General features: G+C 43.9%; 1 protein-coding gene across 3 annotated transcripts in view; it reads left to right on the top strand.

Moving 5' to 3' along the window:
- Window positions 1-24,646, top strand: part of TAGAP (T cell activation RhoGTPase activating protein) — a 254,850-nt gene extending 230,204 nt beyond the window's left edge. For all 3 annotated transcript variants that reach the window (XM_063917465.1, XM_063917464.1, XM_063917463.1), the window contains 10 exons: window positions 4,220-4,261; window positions 8,075-8,159; window positions 8,416-8,469; window positions 8,964-9,030; window positions 9,644-9,786; window positions 13,937-14,098; window positions 15,319-15,428; window positions 16,475-16,670; window positions 17,411-17,525; window positions 22,524-24,646. In XM_063917465.1, the coding sequence (XP_063773535.1) occupies window positions 4,220-4,261; window positions 8,075-8,159; window positions 8,416-8,469; window positions 8,964-9,030; window positions 9,644-9,786; window positions 13,937-14,098; window positions 15,319-15,428; window positions 16,475-16,670; window positions 17,411-17,525; window positions 22,524-23,749 (2,200 nt within the window). In that variant the 3' untranslated portion in view covers window positions 23,750-24,646. The remainder of the gene's footprint in view (window positions 1-4,219; window positions 4,262-8,074; window positions 8,160-8,415; window positions 8,470-8,963; window positions 9,031-9,643; window positions 9,787-13,936; window positions 14,099-15,318; window positions 15,429-16,474; window positions 16,671-17,410; window positions 17,526-22,523) is intronic.
- Window positions 24,647-26,360: the final 1,714 nt, after the last annotated feature.

Below are 26,360 nucleotides of genomic sequence, written 5' to 3'. Positions count from 1 at the left end.
CACTAATATCTCAGCCTCTGGATTGGTAAAGTCAGGTGTCCGGCAGATCGGTCAGCAGTGACTGTCCTGAGTTGGGGAGCAGCCTGGACTCCCACAACGGGTCCTTGCCGGTGTATGCACGGGTGTTGGGTGAGCTGGACCGCTTAGTGATTATCCACTCTTCACTGTCCGTGTCCTGGATGTTTTTCTTTGCATGGTGCCGTTAGACTCCAGCTCCTGGCAGAGCACTCTCGGGTAGCAATGGAGAGGCGGGAGCAGGGAGCCAGCAGCGTGATTAGGTATAATTAGGCTGAAATTATCATATAAAACCTCAGCAACCATTGTCTTGAAGACTGTTGTAAATGCTCAATCTTATTTCACAAGCAAAACATTTCCTTCAATGCATTTCCCTATTTCTGTAAATTCAGAATTTCTATGAAATCACTCAGATCAGACTGAGAGATGAAGCATCACTAGGGAAAGTACTTGCAGTAACAAAATAATACCAATACATACACACAAAGATAAATAAGACTTTAAATGCAGGGTCTGATTTGCTATTGTTTAGATAAATGGGAATAGCCTTTATCACGTTGGGAAATAATGACTGTAATTATCTGTTTCTGGAAAATGGGCCTGAAGCTGAGATTAATTTACTTCAGTTTCCATAGCATAAATTGTGTAATTTTGTCCTCTGCTTGCCCACAAAGAGAGCACATGAATTAGCACAAATGCAGACATGACCAGGGCGACATTCTCATATCAACATTATGAATGTCAACAAAATATTTCACCACCCGTATCTTTCGCACCTGCTACAGGACAGGGCCAAATACTCACTGAAGATGACTTTACGAAGCCAACATAGAGCCATGAGTGTTCTGCTTGTGATAGGGAATATGTTATTTTTCTGCCTTTAAGTACACCCATTTTGCACTATACTTTACATCAGTTCATGTAGCTAAACAGAGTAAAATGTGCTTGAATGAGTAAATAATATGAATACTGTACACCAGGGCTTAAATTAGTCCTGGAGTGGGGCAGAGCCAGGGTTTTTGGCACCAGCCTGCAAACTATAAATTTGTTCCCTACCTCCCATACTTTATAAAGGGACAGTGGTCTCACAAGGAAGGACGTCGTCACCCAATTCTACTTACGCCACAGAGTAGCACAATCCTATTCACATTACACCATGCATAGTGCTCCTGATTCATATTATACCACATAGAAATGCCCCTTATTCATTTTATGACACACAGTAGTGCCCCTTGTACGCAATTCCCACAGTAGTAGTGCCCCTTACACATTATGCCAACAGTAGTACTGCTTATTCACATAATGCCAACAGAAGTAGTACTGCTTATACACATAATGCCACAAGAACAGTGCCCCTTGCACATAATGTCCACAGTAGTGCCACCTTATACACACAATGCCCCCAGCAGTAGCGCCACTTATACACACAATGACAACCAGTAGTAGTGCTGCTTATACACATATTGCCCATAGCAGTAGTGCCGCTTATACACATAATGCCCCCAGTAGTAGCACCACTTATACACATAATACCCCCAGTAGTAGCACCACTTATACACACAATTCCCCCCAGTAGTAGTGCCACTTATACACATATTGCCCACAATAGAAATGCCACTTATACACCTAACTCCCATATTAGTAGCACCCTTTATACATAATGCCCACAGTAGTAGCACCACTTATACACAAAATGCCCCCAGTAGTAGCTCTTCTTAAACACATAATGCCCCCAGTAGTAGTGGTGCTTATATACATAATGCTCCCAGTAGTAGTGCCCTTTATACACATAATGCCCACAGAATGAGAATTGCTTATACACATAATGCCTCCAGTAGTAGTGCCCCTTATACATAAGGCCCACAGTAGTGTCACTTATACACATAATGTCCATAGTAGTAGTGCCGCTTACACATAATACCCACAGTAGTAGCGTCACTTATACACATAATGCTCCCAGTAGTAGCACTGCTTGTACACATAATGCCCACAGTAGTAGCACTTTTATAGACAAAATGTCCACAGTGGTAGCACTGCTTATACACATAATGCCCACAGTAGTAATGCTGCTTATACACATAATGCCCACAGCAGTAGTGCCACTTATATACATAATGCCCTCAGCAGTAAAACCCCTTATACACATAATGCCCCAGTAGTAGTGCCCCTCATACACATACTGCAACCAGAAGTAGCATTCCTTAGACACATAATGCCCCCTTTAGTAGCATACCCCATATATACATGCCCCTAGTAGTAGTGCCCCTTATACACATGATGCCCCCAGTAGTAATGCCCCTTATACACATAATGCCCCTAGTAGTAAAACCCCCTTATACATATAATGCCCCCAGTTGTAGAACCCTTATACACATAATGCCCACAGTAGTAGCGTTGCTTATACACATAATGCCCACAGTAGTAGCGTTGCTTATACACATAATGCCCACAGAGTGCCACTTATACAAACAAACACTTTCTCTCATTCTCTTTCCCTCCACTTACCTATCAAAGTCTGGCTGGCAATTATACAGTTCATGTGGTCAATAATGAAAAATAAGGACATTTCCTAGGTAAAAATAAAATACAGGGATATTTTTTTTAAATCCTGGGACTATCCCTAAAAATTGCTTGGTAAGCATGGACAGTGTCAGCCCGGCTCTCCAGCCTTCATTCAGTGTCCCACTGACTGAAAGCAAACCTGTTTCAGATTTGTTGGCAACAATTAGAACAGCACTTAAGTAGTTAAAATAATATTAACAGGTATTGTACATTTAAAATGGAAATAAACAAGTGTTATGTGTGTAGATTGCCTTTTAATGTGCTTGTTCCATTTATATATCACAATGCACACACATGGGCTATGGTCTTTGAGTATATTGCTTACTGACTGTTATTCAATTATCAGTGCACATCACTGAGAGTTATGTTACAGCAACATGCACACCTCCATGAGGTGCAAGGAACATCCTGTAGTGTTGGTAGTCACGGTCAGAATAATTGCCAATAATTATATACCTGACATAGGGGTCTATCTATAAACATTATTTTTACTAAAATAATGTGAAAAAGGGTGTTTTCACACCCTTTTCACATTATTTTAGTATCACCTGAATGTATTAAAGGGCATTTGGACCAGTTTTCATGAAAAACTGCTCCAAACCCTTTAATTCACTTTTTTTTCAGTAAGCTACATCGCATTCCCCATACGTATAATGGGAAATGTGATGTTGCCCTGTGATAATCTCGCCAGCTCAGGCTGGCAAGCTCTGTCCCTGCATGCGATAACTAATACATCCCTGCAATGTAATCAATTATCGCAGTGCGAGTTTGGGCGATTTTATCACCTGTCATCCGCATCCTGGATGGCGATAAATAGGCCCCGTAGAATGTGCCGGCAGATAAAAACCACTTGACCTATCTAGTCTGACAATGTACTGTAGATGCACACATTGACACACTAGGGTAAATTTTTTGTCAGGAGCCAGTTGACCTTCCAGTATATTTTTGGATTGTGGGAGGAAACCAGAGTACCTGAAGGAAACCAACGCAAGTTTTTGGATTACTGGAGGAAACTGGAGTACACAGTTAAGACTGGCAGGAAAATAACCCATGACCTCAGTGCTGTGAGGCATTAATGCTAACCATTACACCATCTGTACTGCCCTAAACATATCTTCCTTACATTTTATAATTACTGTAATTATTTTAACATTTATGACATCACCTGTTTCCCTTTAGCATTTAGTACTAACCAAATTGTTACCTTATCATTGATTTTGACATTTTACCTTGTGTAATATGAGGACTTTTTTTGTATTATTATTTTAATCTGTCGTGTAACCACAAGTTACTTTGGTTATTGAGTTGCAAAAGTGTGTGCAGAGTGTGATGAAAGTTATTTCTATTTAGGTGAAACCTGTGACGCAATGGGTGTTCGCCGTGTTTGTACCTATGAAGGGGTCATGATTTCCACTATAGAAATTACCTTACAGAAACTTTGGTTTCGCTGTATAACTGTAGAGGAAGCAGGCGTGTTTTGCACAGAGGCTCATGATGACGTTTCTTCCTGTCTCCGTGACTCTTGTGAATTTCCACCTGCCCCCTATACAACATAGGAAAGCGTGGTGGAGGCATGTTCAGTCTTTGCAGGTCCCAGACTTGGTACTGGAGTGTCATGCACTTTCTTTTCTTTTCTACCTAGTTCCTGTGAAGTGAAGGAACTCTGGCTGGATACTCTTGTGTGGTAAGTTTTATATATCAATTGTAGGAAATTATTGTAACATAAATACTGTACAATTCTCCTAATTAAACAAAACTGACAAAAGCCAAGTCACAAATCACAAAGGTTATATTATATCTATAGCTTTTCATAAACTGTTTATTTTTTTATCGTTTAGTACAACTATAAAATGTTTATCGAACATGCAGCAATCCTTGAGAGAGAGATAAAGTGGACGTAGATGAAGAACCAGCCAATCATCTCCTAACTGCCATGTTACAGGCTGTGTTTGAAAAATGACAGGAGCTGGTTTGTTGGTGCTTTAATTCTCTCCACTTTGTCACTGTCCAAGACCTACTACGTCTGCACCATAGTGAGATAATACTCGTGCACATAGTAATTTTATATATAAATATATATATATATATATATATATATATAAAAAAAAAAAAAAAATATATATATATATATATATATCTTATAATACAGTGGTCCACACCAATCTGTACTCACCACAAAATTATACCAGAAATTCTATAGTTTAAATTGAGTAATTGAGTAAATGTGTTAATTGTTAATTACTTGAGAACAGTTTGTCCCTATAATTATACATCTATCTAAGAGCATGTAGAACATTGTGTATAACACATGTTTGCTATTTCATGTACAATGCATGGTATTTATTGGGCATGTCAGTCTGTGTCGCTTTATTTATTTATTTATTTATTTAAAACATGTAGTTCTCCAAAATATTTGACTTATGTAACAAATGGAAGAAAAGTATTTTAGTGTCTTGATATTACATAAACTAAATTAATTAGATGCAATATTAGGTCATCATGCTTTCTTGTAATGGGATCATGTGTTCCACATCATTCCTGTAGGCTGTATACAAGCAAAATCTCTTGCAATTATTACATTAGTAAACTCTGATATGATGACTAGATCTTCGTTCACTAATGTAACGATTGCATGAAATTGATTGTATAATTACAGATATTACCATGCATAATGTACTTAATTAATCTAATCTTTTGAGGGTTCTCATACAATGTTTATCGCTTAAGGTGTGTACACATGGTGAGATTCGGGCTAACCCCGATTCTCACTATGCGATAGGGACTAGGTTGTTATCGCAAGCACATAATGAGTGTGCTTGCGATACTGAATATGTGCGATTTTAGCTAAGTGTCAATTTTGACTATCTTTTCTACGAGATAGTCAAAATTGACTTGCCTGCACAGTCTATCTAGGCTTGCGATGCCGACCGTGCGGGACTGCGCATCGGCATTGCATCGGGATTGCAAGGTGACTTTCACCTTGTGATCTGCACTAACGTTTCTTACGATTTTGACTATATTGTCAAAATTGTAAGAAAATATTTCACCGTGTGTACACACCATTAGTTTGTTTGTGGTAATAGCTATGGGTGTTAACTTGTAGTTGAATGAATTTACAGCAGCACTCATAGTTTTTAGACTGTTATGTTAGATTATTATTTACATTGTAAACTGTGACCATAGAGTTTGTATTAATACACTAAAAGCATAAATCACATTTAACACATTTATTTTCATGTATTTTACCCATAATACTGTATAAATGTAGATTAAGGGCCTAATTCAGTAAAGTTAGCAAATTCTGCTAATTGGCAACATTTGCAATCCTTTGGATTGCATGCTGGGGGCGGCCCATCGCTGGGCAAGGCCGCCCAGCATGCTGACCGGAGCCTCCCCCCGTGCAACAAGCAAAAATTGCAAAGGCATCGCAATTTCTGCTTGTTAGCAAAAACTGAGGAAGCCTCTTGCCGGCGCCGCCATCGATGGCGGCGACTGTGATGTCATGCAGCCACCATGATCATGCCCCCGACATGCCCCCGTTTGGCCGCCTCCGCCCCCTGTTTGCACTGCACCAACCCGCAACGCTACGTCTCCGCCCTGGAAACGGAGCGTTGTCAGCTCCCCCCCACCATCCGCCCCACGACCACCTCTGCCTAATTAATCAAACTGAGGCAATCACATTTTCTACGCCTCCCCCCCCCCCCCCCGAAGAAAGTGCGGGCACATGTACAGGAGGTCGCTGTGCATGCGCCCATGGGGTGATCATAAAAATTTGCGATCCAACCTGAATTAGCCCCTAAATTCAGTTTTAAGAAGAGACTGCCCAGGTTTTGGAATGTGTTTTTCACCACCAGATGACTTCAAGTTAACATTGTAGTCTGATTTCTGTGTATATATAGCACACAGCATAGATATTTATTGAATTTATGCCCTCATTTAGCTTGGATCGCTATTAAGACTGAAATTGCAATTGTCTCAAAACTGCTACTGCAAAAAATCGTATGTTAAGTGCCACCCAGAAATGTTAAAAGACGCCCACCGATGCGATCGCAACTCTGTGTATGCAGTCACACAGTTTTGATCCATACGCCAAAACCGAGTACCATCGACAGTTGCGGTTGATCCATGCTTACTCAGAATACTGCAGTTGCACTTGCACCATGTTTTAATCGCAAGCGATCGCAACTGACGTCAGATACATGCCCTGAAAACGGCCATGGCATGCCTGCGTTTTTTCCAACCACTCCCCACAAGTGCCACATTAACACCCTTGAATGGTCACTCTACAATTGCATTTCGCTAAATCAGCCAACATTTTTACCCTGCATGCCAAAAATGTACAGTATGTACAGAAGTTGCACCCCTGTACTGCAACAGGGTTTATCCGGGTACACAGTTACTTTCTCTTATTTACTTTATTCCCAACTTGAGCTGGGTACACACTACGCTGACTTGATACGTGGACTCTTCAACCCGCTTATGATAAATTCAGTTTGATCAAACGGACGCTATATTGACCAGTGTGTATCCAGCATAAGAATAAAGCCCTCCATATTGAGTAATTGTATTATGTTTTCTGAAGATTCAAGAATTTTAATACCAAAAAGAGGCACTTTCCTGCTATCAATTTTGGTAATTAATGCTGTACTAAAAAAGACTATAGACATATACAAATGGAAGCAAGAGATTAAAGACTTTCTCTCCGACATAGGGGTCTTCCTTTGATATCAGGGGCTGTGATAGAGGCTGTTTTATGATCTCATCCATTCGGGATCCACTATCAGGATTTCTACTGGTGTGTTCAAGACCAGGGCTGCAACTAAGGGTGTGCAAGCGGTGCCATCACCCAGGGTGTAGGACCCTGGGGGCAGCATATCCGTTGCCACATGGCCTCTGCATCTGACTAGCAGGGTGATCTGGAACGCTGGTGCTGAGAGAGGGGGCGAGTACTAACTACACAGGCCTAGGCTTGCTGGAGGAGCCCGTCGCTACACCCCTTTTCATCTGGGAAGCGTGTCTTTGCTCTCTAGTACACATGCGCCATCTTCCCAAATATCACTGGGAAGATGGCGCTGGCCGAGGAGGGGGGACCCGCTTCCTGGAACAAAAAAGGTAGGAAGCGGGTGCCCTCCCTACACCCACCCTGGATTTGAATGGCGACACCTTTTTTTTTTATATTGATTATTTTTTAGGAAGTGTGGACATGCCCACTTTTTGGACATGGACCCCATGCCAGTACTGGGGCCTGGCGATGCTCTCTATGGCCCTGCTCTGAAATGGCACCCCGCAGCTATTATCATTAGTGCAGTACCACCCAGTGCATCCAAAGGCACGCACCCCACAGCCTGCACAGCCGCTGTACTTCCCATAGCTTGCCAACCTGCGGTGCCGTTCCGGACAAAGACATATCTTGAGAATTTCAAACTATTGAAGTGTTAAGCTGTTAGTAAATATCATGACAATTCTGATTGCTGAGCACCCGCCATTTATGTTTCAGGCAGATAAGAGAAGTTGGTGGGCTGGAGGGCACGCACATCCCTTGTGCACGATTACTAATGAAGGTTCTCACGGGCTGCAATGCTGTAAGTATTTCTCCTATTTTCATATGAAATTAAAAGTCTGTAACAAATCATATCTCAAGTGACTTACATACAAACGTGTAGCTTACGTGCAGTATCAAGAAAAATCCTTCCATGATACATAAATCGAAAATGGCTTTGGCACATACAGTATTGTTCATTACTAATATATATATATATATATATATATATATATATATATAATGATCTTGGATACCACAGTGTGAGTAAATAACCTTTCTTTTGTTTTTCATTTTAGTCCAAAGCTCTGCTTGTCAGCAACATGGACAACTCAATTGAATGCCATACAGAGGTAATTGATGTATTGTTTGTTTTGAATGAAACGTAGGAAGCAACAATTGCATGAATGCTTCCTCCTAAGAAACAGCGGCAGCCACTGTACTTCTCATTTATTGATATACAGTTGTTTAAGTAAAACTATTAAAAAATATTGTATATTAGTGAAGTGCTGTTTGTTAATTGTGTAGTCCCAGCCACGAGTTAAGAGAGGTACTCACGGAGCAATAATCTAAGCAATCTGACTAGATTGCTTAGATTTTAAGCATTATCTGTCCGTGTGTACCCCCCACAGCGATAGTGTATCGCTGGTGCTAGATTGGCCTGCACCCGCTGGGTGAAATGAGCGCCCCCATCTTCCCCCACACGCTCAGCACACATTGCGCTGTGCTGAGCGGGTGAATACGGCCCTTTAGCTTCAGGAAATTCAGTGAATACTTTATTGAAAAAGAAAAAAAAACATATACATGTATACAGCACATTGATATTTGTATTATTCTAATTTCACAGGAAGATGCCAAGAAATGGCAGCTGTTGGCAGACATGTTCAGTTATGAGGGCTTCTATCATGTGATTGGTTAGTAAAATTAGTCTTCACTAATGTCTGTCCTCTAAATACGTTCCTGTTTTTTCATTGTTTTTCAAACCATGTATAACCATGTATAAGTAAAACAATTTAGGGATATCCCACACTTGTACTGTGCATAGAACACATAGCTGTATTAAAATACAGATTTCTATAGACTTATCATGTATGTAACAAATAAATGTACCTAGTTAGACATAACCAGCTATGTGGGTAAAACAAGCAGTACAAATGGTTAATCCATAGATAGGATATGGAATATGATAGTTCTTCAGTAGTCTGTATTCTGGTGCCCCTTTTGTTACCCTTCTACAGACCAGTGGTACTTTTTGTGGTTTGCTAGAACCCACCCTGTCAGTCACCCACCCACGGAGTGTGACCTAGTTAGGAACTGAATTTTCCTATCAAAAAATGACTATACAGAGGTACGAACAGGAAGAGTTTAAAAATATCTGTTGAATGCCCACATTAAACTAAAGGGAATTTCCCTAATAATTAGCCATTCATTTCTAATGTGGTTTTTCACAATTGAATTTCATTGTATAATTTTCAGTTGTTGGTTTGTTTTTTAAACTGAAACCTATTTTTCTTTTATTTTGTCCAGAAAGCAATAAAAAGAGAAAAGCGGTCTCCTGGCCCTTCACACTCCGACGAAGTTCTACCCTATCTGAGTCTTCAAGTCAACCAGAGTTAAAAACAACTTTGTTTGACCAACCACTGTCCTTTGTTCTTCCTAAAGAAATTCTTGTAAGCCAACGTATTACCTTGCAGTTAAACTTGCCTGATGTATTGTTTTTCTACAGCAGTGAGTCTTTCTCTTGACTCTTTACCTGTACTTGAATTAATTCAGCCTCTAACTCTAATGCTTAAAGAAATTATATCAGTCTACCTTAGTTGTTTTCTAATTATCTGTCTACAGTAGTAGTTCTCAGATGCAAGGTCGTACCTCACCAACTGTGCATCTCTTCCTAGCTATACAGGGATGCATATCATCAGGGCTGTAACTAGGGGTAAGTGAGCAGCACCTTCGTCCAGGGCACAGGGCCCTGAGGGCAGCACAGTTGTTGCCCCATGGCCTCTGCATCTGTCAGTATCACTGCTGCAGTGATGCTCTGGGCAGTTCTGTACTTAACTTTGCGGGTGACCCCGCACTCTAGGTGAGACATCATGATGATATGCAGCGAGGGGGCGGGGCCAGCACAGGGCATACTGCCACACTTTTATTTATGGCACTGTATATCATATTGTTAAACTTGTGATTATTCCACCCATGAAAGAAGAACCTGCTTCAAATTGACCTTTAAAGGTCTCATATGCAGTGGCGGATCTAGGGGGGGGGCACTCGGGCCCGTGCCCCCCCTGTCGTTACCCAGGAATTGATATGGGGACACAAAAAAAAAAAATGCTGGGTCCCGACTCACTCAGGACGCGCTGTGAGCCGCAGCGCTGTCCTGTCCTGTCAATCAGTCCGGTGGGAGGGACGGAACGGAGGGAGGAACTTGGAAGAGGCGGAGACCATGAAGAGTGTGATCTCCCGCCCTCCCCTCCTCCTCCTCTGCTCCGCATGCTCTCCCCCCACGATGAACTCCGTCTCCGCTGCTGTACCAGTTTGGTCCCTGGTCCCCCAGCTGGATGCCGCCGCACTCCCCGCTGATTCCCCTCTTCTCCCTCCTCGACCATGCGGCGGCCCCCTCAGCGTTTTCCGCTCCCCCCTGGCCGCATCCTGAGACTCCATCCTGGCGAACTATAACCCCCGGCCTGACAGCGCTGCTGGCTGCTCACAGTGTCCATGGTAAGCAGTGGGGGCCTGGTCCCTGGAGGGAGTTATTTGGTGGGGTTTCTGGCTGCACACTCTCCTGCCTCTCTGTCCCTACCCCCCTCTGGTGCCTCTGTCCCTACCCCCCTCTGGTGCCTCTGTCCCTACCCCACTCTGGTGCCTCTGTCCCTACCCCCCTCTGGTGCCTCTGTCCCTACCCCCCTCTGGTGCCTCTGTCCCTACCCCCCTCTGGTGCCTCTGTCCCTACCCCCCTCTGGTGCCTCTGTCCCTACCCCCCTCTGGTGCCTCTGTCCCTACCCCCCTCTGGTGCCTCTGTCCCTACCCCACTCTGGTGCCTCTGTCCCTACCCCCCCCTGGTGCCTCTGTCCCTACCCCCCCTGGTGCCTCTGTCCCTACCCCCCCCTGGTGCCTCTGTCCCTACCCCCCCCTGGTGCCTCTGTCCCTACCCCCCCTGGTGCCTCTGTCCCTACCCCCCCCTGGTGCCTCTGTCCCTACCCCCCCCTGGTGCCTCTGTCCCTACCCCCCCCTGGTGCCTCCGTCCCTACCCCCTGCTGCCTCCGTCCCTACCCCCTGCTGCCTCCGTCCCTACTCCCTGCTGCCTCCGTCCCTTCCCCCTGCTGCCTCCGTCCCTTCCCCCTGCTGCCTCCGTCCCTACCCCCTGGTGCCTCTCTCTGTCCCTACCCCCTGGTGCCTCTGTCCCTACTCCTTGCTCTCTCTGTCCCTATTCCCTGGTGCCTATCTCTGTCCCTGCTACCTCTGTCCCTTCTCCCTGCTACCTCTGTCGCTACTCCCTAGTACCATATAAAACGTGTATAACATGCTCTACCTGGCGCAATGTGTATAGAACACTAACTGGTGCAATGTGTGTAACGTGTTCTACCTGGTACAGTGTGTATAACGTGTTCTACCTGGCGCAATCTATATAACGTGTTCTACCTGGCGCAATCTATATAACGTGTTCTAGCTGACGCAATCTGTATAACGTGCTCTACCTGGCGCAGTGTGTGTAACGTGCTCTACCTGGCGCAGTGTGTGTAACGTGCTCTACCTGGCGCAGTGTGTGTAACGTGCTCTACCTGGCGCAGTGTGTGTACGTGCTCTACCTGGCGCATTGTGTAGAAAGTGCTCTACCTGGCGCATTGTGTAGAACGTACTTTACCTGGTGCAGTGTGTAGAACGTGCTCTACCTGGTGCAGTGTGTATAACGTGTTGTAACTGGCGCAATATGTATAACGTGTTCTACCTGGCTCTGTCTGTATAATGTGTTCTACCTGGTGCAGTGTGTGTAACGTGTTCTACCTGGCGCAGTGTGTGTAACGTGTTCTACCTGGCGCAGTGTGTATAGGGTGTTCTAACTGGCGCAATGTGTGTAACGTGCTCTACCTGGTGCAATGTGTATATAACGTGCTCTACCTGTGTGGTGTAATGTGAATTGGTACTGTTATGTGGCCATGCTCTTTCCCCATGAAGCCAGACCCCTACATTTTTGGTGAGCACCTTCGGCGCGCACTGTCCTTGGTTTGAAATATGGCAGGGGGAGCACCAATATACTTTCTGCCAAAGGGCACTGAAATGTCTAGTTACAGCTCTGGGGCAGAGTGTCCTGTTGGCTACACATCCCAGCAGCATTGTCACCCCATCCTCCCCCTCGCAATACTTTTGTAGTGTCCAAATCAAGTCTGTTTTTATATTTGAATAATTAATAAGATTAATATGAACCTTAATTCCGATGGGACCCAGAAAAGGACAGATAGGACCACAATTTTTAAAAGTGAGGGGTCCGTGGGACCCACTTTTCTTTGGGCTCAGCGCGATCACTGACACTTCTTTTTTATTTTTTTTCAAAAGGAGAACCACACTCCTTATCTGGGAGCACGCGTGCCTTAGGTGCATGTAAATATAACTATTACTGTTCCCATATTATGGTGCCCCCCCTTTCATTTTCTTCTGGATCCGCCCCTGCTCATATGTATGCAGTAGTGTGATAAAAACTGAACTGGTTATAACGGTGTTCAACTCCACATAACTCTCCAAATGACAACCTACAGTATGCTCCCGAATCTATCTGCCTACACCCCTATTTACCCTGGCTTTGCCATTGCCCTGCTTTGCCATTGCACTGTCCTCAACTCTGCAGCTAGGCTCATCTTCCTCTCCCGCCGCTCCACATCTGCCACTCCCCTTCGACAAAATCTACACTGGCTCCCATTCCCCTACAGAATCCTCTTCAAACTCCTCACCCTCACATACAAGGCCATCTCTAATTCCACTGCTCCCTACATCTCCAACATCCTCTCCCCTCATACTCCCTCCCACCCACTACGGTCGGCCGATGACCGCCGCCTCTCCTCTGCCTTGGTCATTGCTTCCCATGCACAAGTTCAAGATTTTGCCCGTGCGGCACCCCTTCAGTGGAACGCGCTGCCCCGCTCCATTAGACTCTCCCTGACCTTGCAAAGCTTTAAACGGGCACTGAAAACCCACCTATTTATCAAAGCGTACCCCTTCGATGCATAACCTAGTCCTTAGGATGCTCCTCCATCCCACTGCCCCATGCCTTGAACATCTCTGCTTTGCTTGCATACCGCCATCAGGCTTCCTCCTGCTTGCTTGCACCTCATGTCATCTGTCTGTCGCCCCTTCCCACTAGATTATTAGCTCTTCAGAGCAGGGCCCTCTTTCCTCTTGTTGTCATAGCCCTCTTTTCGACACATTTCACTCAGCGACCATCTTTACCTGCTTTTTCTCCTTCTGGTAAAGGCTCCTCTCTATCTATGGCCGCCAGCCTCAAGTAGTACAATGATTACTCACTCGCTACTTACATCTAAGCTGTATTATGTTTTGAGAATTGTGGTGCTCTTTGTTATCTGCACTCCATTTTTGTTATTTATTTACTGTAATGTTAAGTTTTGTCTCCCCGTACTGTCCTTTGTACGGCGCTGTGAAACACTTGTGGCGCCCTATAAATAAAGTGTAATAATAATAATTGCTGTGATTCTGCTTTGCCACATACACTGGCACTTGTTAGCATCAGTAATCAAGGGCTTAGAAGTATGTGCCATTCCTAATTTAGAAGCTTGTGTCATGCCTAAAATCATAATTATCTCTTTTACTTCTTAGGACATATTAACCATCCTGCGAGGGCAGGGACCATTGACTGAGGGTATTTTCCGTAAAGCTGCCAATGAAAAAGCTCGCAAGGAGCTGAAGGAAGACCTGAACTGTGGAAGAAACAGGGACTTAAAAAGCGAATCTATACACTTACTGGCTGTGGTATTTAAGGTACAACAACAGCAATATACAGTTTATAAAGTACCATTTTCTTTATGTAACCTTAGTTTAGTGTGATCTGGGAAATACTGTCTTTTCATAACCTTAAGATTTCAGTAGAAGATTAAACATGATTGTGGCACAATATAAATAATTGATACTACTACTACTACTACTACTAATAATAATAATAATAATAATAATAATTTGTTACTCAGGCCTGGATATACTAAGGGGTTCACTACGATATGCCGGCGGTCGGGCTCCCGGCGACCAGCATACCTGCGCCGGGAGCCCGACCGCCGGCTTACCGACAGTCTGGCGAGCACAAATGAGCCCCTTGTGGGCTCGCTGCGCTCGCCACGCTACGCGCGCCACACTATTTTATTCTCCCTCTAGGGGGGTCGTGGACCCCCACAAGGGAGAATAAGTGTCGGTATGCCGGCTGTCGGGCTCCCGGCGCCGGTATACTGAGCGCCGGGAGCCCGACCGCCGGCATACAGAAGACCACCCATACTAAGAATGTACTGTAAAATGCAGTCAAAATGCTTTGCAGCATTCTTTATATGTATGTATTAAGGTACGGAAAGCGAAACTTTCCAGAATATGTACCCGATAGACAGCTCTATCTATAGATGACGTTGCCTATAGAAGCCTATGGTCTTCTTTATGCAGAATTCCCCAGAGCGGAATTCCAGGGACACTTGTCTGGTCCCATCCCGTGGCTTGCGCAGGTTGATGGCTGCACATGTGCAATAGGACTCCTGAGTCATAAAACAACATGCAAAGAACAGCACTTATTGCAAGAGTGCCAATTCTTACCGGGTTCGGTATGTGTTACCGCTGCATGGGATGCCAAATATTAGTATACTGACATTGGTATTCCAAGCGGTAGAATGTCATCGGGGGTAGGGGGGCGAGTGCAACGAAACCCCTTGCGGGCTCGCTGCACCGCGCTGTGGGCTACGCTCACCATGGGTTCTATTCTCCCACTATGGGTGTCGTGGACACCCATAGAGGGGAATCACCTACCTCGCTAGTATATCGACGGCGGTATGTTGCCCCCGTTGGGATCCCGGCGTCAGTTTTGTGACAGCCGGGATCCCGACAAATGGTATGCTAACTGCACACCTTCTTACCAACTCATAGCTTAACCATTTTTCTACTATTGTATAAACATAACTGAGAGTTTTATTGTTACTGTGCTAAACACAATATTTTCTGAATGGCAGGATTTCTTACGAGGTATCCCAAACCAGTTGCTTTCATCAGAACTTTACAATAAATGGATATGTGCTTTGGAGAAGCCAAGCTTGGATGAAAAAATCGAGGCAATGCGACGGTAAGAATAAATGAAATGTAGATATTACGTTCTGTATATTTTATAATATAGTTTTAAAAAATACTGTAATCTCTGTTTAAAATATTAAAATTGCCCCCAGTACATGGTGTGTGTTTGGTATGGAACTATCAAGCAAGGCAAGATTTGAGCTCTACATTGTAAATGTGTAAATTGCTGAAATTAATCCAACACAGATGCTTTATCGTGTCTTCTATTAGATATGCCATGTCTAATTTCCTACAGTGGAAAACACCTTCTGAATACACTTACAGCACTATAAAGAGGAGGAGGGAGGAGGGGAATAAACCTTACCGAGGCTCTATATTTGGCAAGGGAGGGAATTGAGTAAAAGTACATTTTATATCTGTACAGTATACAATTCTTGTCAATCCAAGCTTTTGCCATATCTTGGGAGCACTTTTACTATTAAAGTATTTCAGTTATTGTGGCCTGCAATGGGGCTGTAGTAGCCATGGGTCGCTTTATAAAAACAGATTGGTCACTGGGAACTAATTAATTAAGTAGCTCAACAATATAGAATATACAGTATCTGTAAGTCTGCATAACTATTTGTTTTATGTCAGGGTATTTTATTGTCTATTGCTTATATTTCACACTAATGCCAGTGAATATCCAGGATATGCAATATTTTTAAAGGAACGCCACCCCCCAACTGTGTGTGAAGTACACTTATTTGTCAGTTGATGTAGGTTTTTTTATCATTTAATGTAAATAATGCCAGATAAACTGTCATAAATACATGGGAAGGTGAACATTGTTGCTGTATATCATACAACTTCCTATGAGAAACTTTATCCATTTTTTTATGGTTCAGCACTAAATATATTCAATTCCTCTGTCATATGTCTGCCTGCTTAACCAGGCACTTGCACATGTTCTACGGTTATTTCTAAATGGGAGTTTTTTTGCTGATCAGTTCCTCTTTCAGAAGGAAGTCTTGGTTTCTGTGCTGGGCTTGGAAGTTTCTTGCCTGTTTGCACTAATGTTGCATAAATTATAACGTCTTTCTGTTTCCCTCTTTTCAGCATTGCAGACAAACTGCCAAAGCCAAACCTTATTGTATTGCGGTATTTGATCTGTGTTCTCCATCACATAAGTAAGGCTTCAGACATAAATAAGATGGATTCCAGAAATCTATCTGTCTGCATTGCCCCAAACATGCTTATACCACACGTTGACAAGAATCTACCCCTGGAAATGCAAAAAGAACTTAATGACAAGGTAAGAAATTCATATGTTGCACTTTTACAAATACATATATTATAGGGTCCATTACCCATAGTGGTTGGGACATAAGCAGTGTCAGACTGGCCCACAGGGGAAACCCCTGTGGGCCCCACTGCCTGTGGGCCCAACTCCTCATCAAGGGATCAGGTTCCAGACTGTGCATTTTAATTATACATCATACATATGTTACATTATACTGCACAGGACTGTGGTGTATTTTCTACCATGCATTAATGTTATTTATCTGCTACATTATCATGCCTGCAATAGCAGTGTTTACTATATATATTTATCAAGGGGCCCAACCCATGCACTCTGTAATGGTTAGTCAAACCTCTGTGGTGGTTGGCCACACCCCCATTGGCGCACACTTAAGCATGGGCCCCTATCACTGCATTTCCCCGGTGGGCCCTTCATGACCCAGTCCGACACTGGACATAAGCTTTTCTGGAATAGGGATCCCATACCTGTATGTAGTAATGGAAACCTGTAGTTAATTCCCTATTTCCCAAACTAAGAATATGTCAGCACTGTTTAAATACCTAAATACGACTTCAAGTGCTATAGACAACTAGATTTGTCAGAGTTGCAGATGTATTGTTCTTTAAATAAAATATATATTTAAGGTGCAGCAGTACTGATGATACCTGTTACTATTGTTTATAATATATAGGTATAGATGTATACATATAAAAATGTATTGCATTTGCTTAAATGTGCATTTCTTATCACAGGTTACACAGCTGGTTGAGTTCTTCATAGATAATTGTTTTGAATTGTTCGGTGACAACATATCACAGTTACTTAGTGCTTCGGAGCAAGATTCACTGGAAAACATTGATACTGCAGGTATGTAGAAGTATAAATGTAAGTTAGGGAAATAGTTATGTCATGTTATGTATATTTATCATGTTACTGGTAGAAGTTAATGCATGTCTGGGCTAGAAACATTTTTTTTTTTAAATAATTTATTTATTAATTTTTTTTATTTATTTATGTAATTGTTCCAATGCATTGGAACCATCAGGGGATAATGTAGTTTGCAGTTCTACCCAAATTGTGCAGTTGTATACAGAGGCGTCACCGGGTGTGGTGACACCCGGAGCACACTCTGTATTATCACCTCCCCCCCCCCCCCCCCCCCACGGGAGCCGAGGGCGCCCCAAAAGGGGGCGTGTCCCAATAAAAAGTGGGCGTGACCTCGCATATCTTTTTTTTCCTTCGCTCCGGGGGCATGTCCAGCTTCCCCAAAGATGGTGGCTAGCCCCGGAGACTGCTCAGCGCGCAGTTCCGGTTCTTATCTGTGACAGGAGCCGAGTGCTGCAGGGGTTTATCTCACTGCAGCACTCTGCTCCTGTCACTACAGAAGAGCTGGCACTTTGGTGTCACCCCTTCCGAGGGGGACACCCGGGTGCGGGCCGCACCCCCCGCACCCGCCTTCTGATGCCACTGGTTGTATAAATAAATGATGCACCTTGCTTACAACTACAAAGGGTGAAGAGAGGAAAAAGATCCTTCACCGGATCATTATTAAACCATAATCTTACAAAAAAAAACAACATTTGTGGGTTAACTATGCAAAAGGCACCTGGAATGTGGCTCAGTGTTGGCGGAATAAAATACAGTGTACTCGGAGTAAAAAAAACCTAAATTATCAGTGGCTAATTAAGAAAGTAATTCCTCTTAAAAATGATCAGGTAAATGTAATGATCTTAACGTATGCTTTATTTCACATTCATTAATATAACAGGGTGTCATATGCTTAGTCATCATTTGTCAGGGTCAACAGCAGTGTAGGCGCTTGATCAAAGCAATGCACTAGGGCCCCTACCCACCTATTCATGGGAATAAAAATGTAAACAGCAGAGCCGTAACTACACTTTTTGGTGCCCTGTACCAGTGCCGTAACTAGGCATTTTAGCGCTGTGTGCAAGAAACGGCATTGGCGCCCCCCCATGCAAGGTAGGGGCAGTGCGCGTCGTAGGCGCGCAAAAAATATATATAGGGGCGTGGCTTCATGGGGAAGGGCGTGGCCGCAAAATAATACCAATTCATACTACGGTGCACAGTAGACTCCATTATTCAAATTACGCTGCACAGTAGCGCCACTACACCAGGTAGAGCTCGTTTTACACATTACAGCAGACAGTCCCCCTTTTTACACATTATGGCAGACAGCGTCCCCTTTTTACACATTAAAGCAGACAGCGTCCCCCTTTTTACACATTACGGCAGACAGCGTCCCCCTTTTTACACATTACGGCACACAGCGTCCCCCTTTTTACACATTACGGCAGACAGCGTCCCCTTTTGTACACATTACAGCAGACAGCGTCCCCCTTTTTACACATTACGGCAGACAGTCCCCCTTTTTACACATTACGGAAGACAGCGTCCCCCTTTTTACACATTACGGCAGACAGTCCCCCTTTTTACACATTACGGCACACAGCGTCCCCCTTTTTACACATTACGGCAGACAGCGTCCCCTTTTGTACACATTACAGCAGACAGCGTCCCCCTTTTTACACATTACGGCAGACAGCGTCCCCTTTTGTACACATTATGGCAGACAGCGTCCCCTTTTTACGCATTAAAGCAGACAGCGTCCCCCTTTTTACACATTACGGCAGGCAGCGTCCCCCTTTTTACACATTACGGCACACAGCGTCCCCCTTTTTACACATTACGGCAGAGTCCCCTTTTTACACATTACGGCAGACAGCGTCCCCTTTTTACACATTAAATCAGACAGCGTCCCCTTTTTACACATTACGGCAGACAGCGTCCCCCTTTTTACATATTACGGCACACAGCATCCCCCTTTTTACACATTACGGCACACAGCATCCCCTGTTTTACACATTATGGCAGACAGCGTCCCCCTTTTTACACATTACGGCAGACAGCGTCCCCTTTTGTACACATTATGGCAGACAGCGTCCCCTTTTTACACATTAAAGCAGACAACGTCCCCCTTTTTACACATTACGGCAGACAGCATCCCCTTTTTTACACATTATGGCAGACAGCGTCCCCCTTTTTACACATTACGGCAGACAGCGTCCCCTTTTGTACACATTACGGCAGACAGTGTCCCCTTTTTTACACATTATGGCAGACAGCGTCCCCTTTTTACACATTACGGCAGACAGCGTCCCCCTTTTTACGCATTACGGCAGACAGTCCCCCTTTTTACACATTACGGAAAACAGTGTCCCCCTTTTTACACATTACGGCAGACAGTCCCCCTTTTTACACATTACGGAAGACAGCGTCCCCCTTTTTACACATTACGGCAGACAGTCCCCCTTTTTACACATTACAGAAGACAGCGTCCCCCTTTTTACACATTATGGCAGACAGCATCCCCTTTTGTACACATTACAGCAGACAGCGTCCCCCTTTTTACACATTACGGTAGACAGCATCCCCTTTTGTACACATTATGGCAGACAGCGTCCCCTTTTACACATTAAAGCAGACAGCGTCCCCCTTTTTACACATTACGGCAGACAGCATCCCCTTTTTTACACATTATGGCATACAGCGTCCCCCTTTTTACACATTACGGCAAACAGCGTCCCCTTTTTTACACATTATGGCAGACAGTCCCCCTTTTTACACATTACGGAAGACAGCATCCCCCTTTTTACACATTACGGCAGACAGTCCCCCTTTTTACACATTACGGCAGACAGCGTCCCCTTTTTTACACATTATGGCAGACACCGTCCCCTTTTTACACATTACGGCAGACAGCGTCACCCTTTTTACACATTACGGCAGACAGTCCCCCTTTTTACACACTACGGAAGACAGCGTCCCCTTTTTACACATTACAGCAGACAGCGTCCCCTTTTTACACATTACGGCAGACAGCGTCCCCTTTTTACACATTACGGCAGACAGCGTCCCCCTTTTTACACATAACAGCAGCCAGTCCCCCTTTTTACACATTGCGGCAGACAGCGTCCCCATTTTTACACATTATGGCAGCCAGTCTCCCTTTTTACACATTGCGGCAGAGAGAAATAGAGAGAGAAAGAGAGAGAGAGACAGAGAGATATACTTACCATCTCTCCCCGCTGGCAGTCAGGCTCCTCGTGCTGGCAACTCCGGAGGCAGGGGAGAAGGAGGAGGAGGGAGGGCGACTGGAGCCACAGCAGAGCTATGTAATTGGTAATAGTGCTGCTGCAGCTGTCCCCTCTCCTTCCGTATTGGCTGCCCAGCGCTGCTGTGAATGCTGGGATGAAGGAACCGCATCCCAGCATCCACAGCAGCGCCGCGCAGCCAATACAGAAGGAGAGGGGACAGCTGCAGCAGCACTACTACCAATTACATTGTGCTGCTGCTGCTCCAGTCCCCCTCCCTCCTCCTCCTTCCCTGCCTCCGCCGCAGCTGCTCCTCTCTCCTCAACAGCGGAGCACACACAGCAGAGGTGGCATGTAATGAGTCAATTTGTTGACAAATTGTTGACATAAAGTGGACAGAATTAAAGTGCCAGCCAATCAGCTCCTAACTGCCATGTTACAGACTGTGTTTGAAAAATGGCAGTTAGGAGCTGGTTGGTTGGGACTTTAACTCCGGCCACTTTATCTCCATCCGAGGCTTAGTAAATAGACCTCCAACTCCCTCCAGCAGACTCGCGCCACTCTGTTTCCCACTTCATCCAGCTGCCTCTCACTCCCGTTTCCCATTTCCTCCAACTGCCTCTCACCTCCTCGTGACCAGCTCGCTCATGCAGTCTCACATCTCCCTGTGTCCCACTCCCTTCAGCTGCCTCTCACCTCCCTCCTAAGTTTCTGTGCCGCATGCCCCCTCCTATCGATTGCGCCCCCTCCACGGTGGCAGAGGAGATGCAGCTGGGCACATCGGTAGTAAAAACATGACAGCGGCTACCTGGCCATTTTATAGTCAGTGGCTGTTCTGTCCAGCCAGCGGGAGGGGGGGTTCTATCTTCCATGGCCGCATCCTGGGGTGGGGGGAGTGGAGGGGGCTTTACTATCAGCTGCAGTTGTTGTTCGGTCCAGCGGGAGGGGGGGTTATGGCGACAGGCCGTTAGACTCATGGGGCCTCTGGGCAGCTCCCCATTAAGCCCATTGGAAGAGATTGCCCTGGGGCTGACCATGGGCACAATCAGAATTTTCAGACTTCATCTGACCCAGTTCATGGGCTCTGCCTGCTCATATGGAATGTTTTCATTAAAAATAAAATGAGTAAAATTTAGTTGGTAATTTGTAGCTGGTAGGTCCCCTGGCACCCACTGGACCCTAGACACCTGCGTAGACTGCCTAATGGGTAATTCAGCCTTGCTCACAATGACAGTGCAAAAACGCTCCAGTGTACAGTCATATGCAATGTCCACTGGGATCAGTATCGCTTCCATTACACACATTATTGTTTTCCCCACTTGAGTTGTGGCCTCAGAATTCCCAGATCCCCCAATTTTTTTTTTTTTTACCCATGGACAGGAGAATAATCATCCAAACTGGCTTTGATTCTTTTTAACCAATACTAGTACTAGAAATGAATGCAATATTAGCATTTGTGTAAACACACCTTGTTTTAAGGTATGGAAACCCTAGTGTTAGGTATTTGCTGGAACATGAAAACCTGGTATCCCATGTTATGGCATTGTTAAGAGGAGTTGGTGCTGCCTTAAGGTTAATTCTGGTATGTGTCAGAATTACTTAATCCCAATTCCCTAAGATCACTGTTTTAAATATTATATTTATTATTATAATTTAATTTCACATATAAACCTGTTTTTCTATTATGCTAAAATTAAACTGAGTATTATTATCTATTCATTAAGAAAATAAATGCCATTTTCGCTTTTTCCAGAGATGTCTTTTCCTCAGAATGACTCTGCCTATGACAGCACTGATCCAGATCATGAGTTTCATGCCAACACTTCAACAAGGTACCAGGACAAGCAGTGCAGGCACAACAGAGCTGTCGGTGAGGAATGCACAGTGGACCAAGATTGTGATCTCTCAGTTTTGCCTGTAGCCCGAATCAAACTTGAGACCCATGGCATTGACAGAAGGTGCTCAGAACCGTACATTTTTCACTCGCAGAATGATACCGCAGTGGCAGAGCAGAAGCTAACCAGAAGCCAAGATGATGTTACAATCAGGAAACAAAGACTACCATTTACTGATGAGGAATTTCCCACCCATACACTTCAAAAATATTGTGATAGAGCTTTATATAAGAGGAATATGCCGAAAGGACTGACAATTAATACTAGCTATGCGTCAGACATAGCAGATGACTTTTTAGCAAATGCATCTTCTACCTGTTCAGTCGATAGTTCTTTTTCAGATTGTTCTGTCTTTACGAGCTCTCCACTTGTATCCCCTCTAAGTCCGAAGAAAAATGATTTATCGAGACATAAATCGTTCTCTATGAAGTGTAAAGACTTAAGTGACATAGTCAAAGTTGGACGAGAGTTAAAAAAACATTCAAATTCCTTTTGCTATGTAAACCACAAAAAAATGGTAACCAAAACACAGAGCTGGGGTCCTGATGGAGATAATGCTGGATTGCAGCGAGAAGGATTGAGCCGGAGTTTCCGCAATAAGAGTCAAGCTGAGTGTAATGGTGTGCGAGAGAGAGGTTTCCAACAACCCCAGGTAATAAGAATGAGGCCTCAATCTGCTCGCAAAATATCTGTAGATGAGGTGTTTAGAATGGTGGACCAAAGAAATCCTGGCAAACCTCCATCATATGAAGAGGCCATTCATAAAAATGTGTCCTCCTACAAGGGTATGACTGTCCAAACCATGAGAGACAATGTGTCACATGATGACTACACTACATCTTACTCATCACCTGATTCTACTCATGCTGGCAATAAGCCCAACTCTAATGATGATGTGCAAAAGAACAATGCCTATGGAGTAACTCAGCTTTTTCACCAGCCTGAGAAAGCAAAGTCAGACCTTGTCAGGACCAAGTCAGAATCCTGTCAAAGGATCAAGCATGAGAGTTTAAATCGACGATGCAGTCAGCCCATCTTTGAGATCTATGATCAGATACAGTATGCTAAAGAGTCATATGTTTAAGCAATGAATTGTAGCATAGTGTAAATACACTGTAGAGATCTGTGAACTGTAAAATATGCACATACTGTAAAAAAATTAGAAGTTTTTTATGTGGAATATATCTGTGTTGTTTTTGTGTAAGATGTGTGATCTTTATTAGCGCTGTAACTGGGGGTATGCCAATGATGCCTTCGCACAAGGCCCTGTGAGAGGTACCACTCTGCCCCATGGCATCTGCATGTGGCTTGCAGGGTGTCTGGAATGGCACAATGAAGCCAATAGCGCTACTGCTGAGCAGCCTGGGGCATCCAAGGGATGCTCTGGACAGGCACTCTGCAGCCAGTAGCGCTACTGTTAGGCTGTTCGGAGCTTCCAAGGGACACTCTGGACAGACACCCTGTAGCCTGTCAAGCTTAGGATGCACTAGACAGTGATTAACTTCCTAGAGTCAGTGGCCCTGCCCCCTAGGTATGACATCAATGGCTTAGGGGGAAGTGACGGCACAGGGCGCACTGTCTTCCTGTTATGGCGCTGTTTAGCATATTTTTTAACAACTTAGGCCCATATTTATCAAGCCGTGCAGAGTGATAAATTGCACGGTGATAAAGTACCAACCAATCAGCGCCTAATAGTCAAATTTCAAACATAGCCTGTAACATGGCAGTTAGGAGCTGGTGGGTTGATACTTTATTACCATGCAATTTAGCAATCTCCAAGGCTTGATAAATTTGGGCCTTATAGTACAATATGCTGAGAATAAATAGTGCTCAATCGTCATTTTAGTGTTTGCGTCATGTTCTAGATCGTCTTACTAAAGCAGATGTGTAAATGATGTGTTGTTGTTTGGGTTACAATAACACTACGGACCGGATGTAATGGCTTGCAAGATGGACGGAGCTCCAAGACTCAGGACAAACTCGTACGTTTTTTTAAAGCAGCAAGCGTTTACAAGGCAAAACCAGGTTGGTTTTGCCTTGTAAACGTTTGCTACTTTAAAAAAACGTACGAGTTCGGCCGGAGTCTCAGAGCTGCGGCGGTCTCGCAAGCCGTTGCATCTGGCCCCACACATCATATGAATATTTATATGAATGTAATATATGAATGTGTATTGTCACTTTATAGTCCATTCACTGTTTTAACCTAGACTGTAATGCAAACTTATGTATAAATCAAACGATAGTTTGATGTATTTTCACTACAATAAAGCACTTTAAGATGAATGTACTATCTTTTGGAATTGATTTCAACTATACTTAGTGAACAATGCATAACAAAGGTAAAGAATACAACTTTCTTATTTGTCCCCTTGAGATACAGTGATTAAAGAATGTTAAACAAAAAAATAATGTGGAGAGCAGGTGTGCCAAGCTCAGCCCCCAGACTGGTGATGCTGGTCTTGGAGTAGCAGACAGAGATTTACCGGGTCCCTTCTGAGGTAACTTCTAAGACTCCCTCAGCTGTCACACATATGCACTGCACCCGGAGCATAGACTTGGCCTTTCAGTAGCAGATTAAGTAAGAAAATAAAAAAGATACTAAAAGATAATAAAATAAAGACCTTTTTATAACAATATTTTTTAAAGAAAAATGCTTTTAGTAATACAGCATTTCTTTCCTTTTCCACTTGCCACTATTGACATCCTGACAGTGATCAGAGAGCAATGGTGTTACAGGAGAACACCATTGATGAATTACTGGATAAAGCTAGCTTTGACTATAATTACAAAGTACTTCAGATAATTGTACATTGCAAATAATAATAATAATAATAATAATAATATAATAGTAATACTAACTACTACTAATACTGTGAATCTCATGAAAAGTGGTAACTTCTGTTATTAAGTCCACCCTTTGATAAAGAATCACTTCTATGAATAAATAGGCGATAGTTACTATAAAATGGCTTCGGGTTGCAGTGAAGAGTAGAATTATTAATTCAAGGGTAGTGGTCAGGAATGGCTTAAGAGGAGGGAACCAGTTTGCAGTCTCCACGTGGGCCCCCTCCTTTCTCTAGGGTGGTGCAGGTCAGTAAACTCTGCCACCATGTACTTAACACAACAGGTCTTCAAGAACATGACGTGGGTGCCATATTCTCAGTAATTTTTCTACTGAGCATGTGCAAATCTCTGGAAATGTGACCGCCAAAGGACTCCAAAGTGGAAAGTATAACACATGGGTGCAGGGTGTGCAATGTGTGCCCTCTGGACCCAGTGGACCATGTAGACCACACTCCCTGCACCCATTATACTGTAGATCCACCACTGATAATGGTAATGGAAACAAAAGGAAGTATGGGGTATATTTACTAAAATTTGGAGAGAGATAAAATGGGTGCAGATAAAGTACCAGCCAACCAGCTCCTAGCTGTCATTTTTCAAATACAGGCTATAACATGGCAGTTAGGAGCTTATTGTCTGGTACTTTATCTCTGTCTACTTTATCTCTCTCCAAGTCTTAGTAAATAGACTTTTAGACTTGGTAAATAGAATTTAGGCTTGAACAAGCTGGCATGATCATAGAGGAAGCTGTTTTTGTTAGGAAAATGATAAGGACAGGACAGTGTCATGTACATATTCCACTTGATACATACTATAGTACCACATTCTGGCCCTCATTCCGAGTTGTTCGC

The sequence above is a fragment of the Pseudophryne corroboree genome, chromosome 4, assembly GCF_028390025.1.
Source record: "Pseudophryne corroboree isolate aPseCor3 chromosome 4, aPseCor3.hap2, whole genome shotgun sequence".
Classification (NCBI taxonomy): Eukaryota; Metazoa; Chordata; class Amphibia; order Anura; family Myobatrachidae; genus Pseudophryne; species Pseudophryne corroboree.
This window is presented reverse-complemented; position numbering and strand designations above follow the sequence as displayed.